Raw genomic sequence first — 4,952 nt, forward strand, 5'->3', positions numbered from 1 at the left:
GCTCCGCTGTGATGCTACGGCACTGGTCAAGCTCGCCTGGCTCGGCCTCACTGAAGAAGAGCGGGCCCCTTCTCGGGAGGCCTCACGCGTTTGCCGCGGGCGAGTACGGGGCCGCCAGCCCAGCTCGCTCAACGTACCTCCCGCACGCGCACCTCGGGTGCTTGAGTAAGTGATGTTCAGTTCTTGCTCTTTTTCTCCTACCACCATGTGGTCTTTAAACTTAACTCTTTGTTGTGTTGACTCAATTTTGATTTTTATGTAGATACATCGTCCCCTCCGCGTGGCACGCCGGAGACTATATGTACCTGCTGCGCATCACATCGAACAAATGGCCCCGGGCCATGACCGTCCCTGCCGGAACTCCACGGGGGGAAATGACGCTCCCGGAGCCGGCCCCCACCGTGCAGGGCTGCGTGGAAGCTCTTGCCCGTCGCGTCGGTGTCACCGCGGGTACCGGCGGCTCCACGGGCTAGACCCCGGCGCCTCGGTTCCGTCTTACGAGGAGATCCGAGAGCAGATCTTCTCCCGGGTTGAGCCCCAAGAATAAACTTCGCCTCGGGCTTTACTCCAACTTGTACCCAGTATTTTTCCTCTCACCGTCATCCCTGCTATGATCCGTTCTTCCTCGTAAACTGTTTACTCGTCTGGGGAAATTATTGGGTATATTTTCTTGATTAGTCTGATGAATATTTGTCCCCGAGCCGTCTTGACTGTGCATGAGCGAGCTTTCTCTGGTTTCGTGTGCTCTGGGAATCCAATTACTCGGCATAGCGGCCACAGAGCCCTGTTGTGGTTTCTGTCTTCTAGAAGACACACATCTCCGATTTTCAACGGCCGAGCCTCCACCGGAACTCTGTTGTGGGCTGTCCTTAGAAATTGAAGATATTCGTTTTGAAACTTTTTCCAGTACGCGTTGAGAATCCCTTGTTGGTGCGTCCAACGTCGTGAGAATATTATTTGGTCGGCTTCCCCCTTTGTTTTAGGCTTCTTATCGCCGTCGTTTTATATCCGAACATGAGATCTGCCGGGCTGAGGGCCTCGCTTTCATCCGTGCCCGAATCTACTGTTGTGATTGGTCTCTGATTGACCATTGCTTCTATGCCGGACAGGATGACTTCGAGGTCTCTGAAATGTGGAACGTTCGTCCCGAGGACCTTCCTCAAAGGTCTTTTGATTGTTTGCGCTTGTCTTTCGAAAAAGCGCCCGAACCAGGGGCTGGATGGTGGGTTGAATCTCCACTCGACGAATGAGTCAGCGAGCCAGCGTCTTATCTCGGGGTCTCTAATGTGTTCGTAAAGAGTTTTCAGCTCTTTTGCCGCACGGACAAACGAGGTCCCGATGTCGCTGATTATTTGTTTGACATACGGATATCTGTTGACGAATTTTTGAAGAGCCCCGAGGACTTCTGCCGTGGACAAGTCTGTCGTGATTTGAATATTGATTCCTCTTGTCACGCAGCAGGTAAACAGCAAAATGTACCCTTTTCCCGCCTCCCCTGAGTCCTTCTTGTATCTTATTGGACCGCAGAAGTCGCAGCCGGTATAGCCGAAAGGCGCCGAGCGCTCGATGCGGAAGTGAGGAAGGTTTGCGATGGGTAGCTGAGCGGCTTCTGCATTTAAGATCTTGCAGGTCGCGCATTCTCTGATAGTGTCTCTTGCTTGGCGCCGAGCGTGGATCATAAGAAAGTTTTGTCTCAAGCGATGAAGGATTGCGTTGACTCCTCCAAAATGGAAGCATTTGCATTCATGTATATCCTTCAAGACGAGTCGGGACAGATTGCGGTCTGGGAGTATTATAGGTTCCTTTTGATCCGACGAAAGGTCATTCGAGTTGATGAGACGAGTGCTACATCGAATTACGCCGTCCTTATCAATTTTCGGGTTGTATTGAAAGAGTGCGCTCGACTTTTTCGGCTTTTCCCCCTGGTTCCCCAGACCCCCTTTGAAGTACGCTGTTTGGATGAGTCTAATGAGACTCAGCCGGGCTGCCCTCATTTCCGATGGCTCGATCTCGTTGAAGGTTTTTTTACTGGTGTGGCTCGTTTTCTGTCTGCTATTCTCCTTTTTGCGAGGCGAGATTTTTCGATTAATCTCTGCATGAGAGCCCAGAATCTGATTGCTTTGTTCCATGAAGAAAAGCTGTGCTCGAAGAATATTTTCGGTGTGTTTTCCTTTTTGAGTGGGTTCAGCGACATGTTGATCGCGACGGTCGGCTTACATTCGTCTTCCATGACGTTTTCTTTCGGGGAAAGTGCTGCGTTCTCCGCCTTCATCTTCGAGTGTAGTTCCTCGTCCGGTAATTTGAGCCATGACGGTCCCGAGAACCATAATTCTTTGGTCGCTGCCTGGGATATGTCATATCCTCTTGAGATAATGTCTGCCGGATTTTCTAGGCTTCGCACGTAATTAATATGTGCGTGGTCTACCAAGTCCTGAATCCGCCTCACTCTATTCGCGACGAAGGGTATGAATTTTCCTGGCTTAGAGCGGATCCAGCCGATGACACTCGAATTGTCGGTGTAGAAATGTGTATGTATCGCGGCCGTGCCGATGAAAGAGACGATAGATTTGCTCATCCTTGCTCCAATGAGCGCGGTCAGCAGTTCGAGACGGTGTATAGTCATCTGTTTCACCGGGGCTACTCTTGCTTTTGACATAATGAAGGACGTGACCGGATTATCGCCCGGGGCTTGTTCTCTCAAATATGCGACGCATCCGTAGGCCCTCAGCGAAGCATCACAGAAGATGTGTAGAGTGCGCTCTTTGACTGCTGAGCGGATCATCTGTCGTGGGATCGACAGTAGGTCTGCATTTTGAAGTTGTCCGATTATTGCTTCGTATTTAGTCGCGTCTTGTCCTGAGAGCGGAGTTTCCCAGCCCAGTTTTAGCTTCCATGTCTCTTGGAGTAGGATTTTTGCGTTGATGGTGAGGGGAGCTATGATTCCTAGCGGATCGAATACTGATGCTAAACCCTTAAGAAGCTTCCTCTTCGTCGGTTCGCCCGCGACCAATATCTTCAAGGCTTTTTCTTTGGGTACCGACAAACGGTCTGTGGTTTGATTCCATGGTATACCGATAAATTTTGCGCTGACTTGGTCATATGAAACTACGGGGTCCGTGACCGGAGAGTGCTTCTTGATGAAATTTCCGAGATGTTGCGAGTTGGATGACCATTTTTTCAGAGGCATTCGACCCTCTCCGAAGATCGCGAATGCTCGATTATTTCTTGGATGAACTTGGCGTCCTTCGGGCACCTTCGTTGTGCGTCTCTCAAGTGGTGAATCAGACCGCGACAATGTAGATATGGTGAACATACCAACCCGAAGTCGAGTCGATTTGCCCAGAACTCCTGGATCTTAGCTTGCGGGTTGGAACTGATTCCCAGGGGCCATTTGAAGCGCAGGAACGTCCTGTCGTCATCCGCTATTTTGAACTGTTGGAAGGCTCCTTCTATGTCTGCTGTCAGGGCGAATTTGTATTTTTTGAAGTTGAAGATCACCTTAACAATGTCGGGCAGGAGGTTAGGGCCTTGATGTAATACATCATTCAGCCCCGCCAGATTCGACTGCCTCGCGCTTGCGTCCTTAACTAGTCGTGTTTTGAGGCCCGAAGCTGCCTCCGGATTCGTCTTGAAGACCGCTTGGACTGGAAGATAGTGTGCGAGCTCGAAGTTTTTCCTGGGCCGTGCCGGTTCTGCGAAATCCATGTCCAGAAGTCCTTTGATCTCGTTATCGACTGCTTCCAGTTTGGTGGGGTCTTATTGCAGCTTTTTGAGGAGAGAATGTAGTCTGGAGTGGGCCAGCGCCTCATTGTCACCGAGCGTGTGGATGTTTTCCTTGAAAGGAAGACGGAGGATGTAACGGCCTGTGGCATCGCGCTCGGTAGTCCTCCTGAAGTGTTCCTCCAGCGCCTTGTTCAGATCGTCCTCTTCTGCTTTGGTATTGGTGTTGGTATTGGTATTGGTATTGGTATTGGTATTGGTATTGGTATTGGTATTGGTATTGGTATTGGTATTGGTATTGGTATTGGTATTGGTATTGGTATTGGTATTGGTATTGGTATTGGTATTGGTATTGGTATTGGTATTGGTATTGGTATTGGTATTGGTATTGGTATTGGTATTGGTATTGGTATTGGTATTGGTATTGGTATTGGTATTGGTATTGGTATTGGTATTGGTATTGGTATTGGTATTGGTATTGGTATTGGTATTTATTTATCCTCATTTAAGTTTCTTTAAATGACACTTTCACTTCAGTGGCGAGTAGTCTCAGCGGATATTGTTAGTTTCTTCCTCCCACTGCTGTAGGAGTCTCTTGGTGTGGCGTATCATCCTCGAGGAGGGATCTCTGTCAAGTCCCAGTCGTTTCAGTATCTCCTCTTCCTCGAAGAATGCTTCGTTGCATTCGCAGATGACGTGGCCTATGGTTCCGGTACCATTCCACATCTGACACATGTGGATTCAAGTCCCGGCTCGGAGTAAGATCTGTTGTTCCTCGTCCTCAGCATCCCTGCTCGACTAAGTGCCAGTAAGGCGGACCTCTGCTGTTGTCATAGGGGTTCTTAGCTACCCCTCGTTCCGTCGCATTTGTCCTGTATCGGGCCAAGCTAGTTTTCAGTCTCATCGAGTCTTTCCACTTGCTTGTTTCAACCTCGCGAATTCTTCCTTTGATCGCTCTGTCGAGAATTCCGTGGAGCGGTTTTCCTTCTTGCGTGAAAGTTAACGTGATGTCGTCACACTTGAATTCACGCTCCAGCTCCTGCAGTCTCCGATATGCCTTTGTCCTAACTCCGCACTGATCCATCATATCCACTATGGCCTTCGGCCATCTGTGGTCGTGCATGGATTTCACTCTGTTAAAATATCGCAACTTACTTTGGGCTTCTCGCGCCCTGAAAGATGACCAGCCCAGTTCTCCTGTGACGAATTCCGTTGCCACTTTACTGCCGGGG

The 4,952-nt window shown here is 49.7% G+C and overlaps 1 protein-coding gene across 1 annotated transcript; it reads right to left on the reverse strand.

The window, feature by feature from the left end:
* Positions 1-953: 953 nt before the first annotated feature.
* On the reverse strand, positions 954-4,829 carry LOC108864130 (uncharacterized; the record flags this gene model as incomplete). Its single annotated transcript, XM_018639133.1, has 5 exons — positions 954-1,951; positions 2,218-2,344; positions 2,447-3,193; positions 3,316-3,755; positions 4,642-4,829. Coding segments are annotated over 5 exons (2,500 nt in total), but the record flags the coding sequence as incomplete, so codon positions are not given.
* Positions 4,830-4,952: the final 123 nt, after the last annotated feature.

The sequence above is a fragment of the Galendromus occidentalis genome, unplaced genomic scaffold (genome assembly GCF_000255335.2).
Source record: "Galendromus occidentalis unplaced genomic scaffold, Mocc_1.1 scf7180000077371, whole genome shotgun sequence".
NCBI lineage: Eukaryota > Metazoa > Arthropoda > Arachnida > Mesostigmata > Phytoseiidae > Galendromus > Galendromus occidentalis.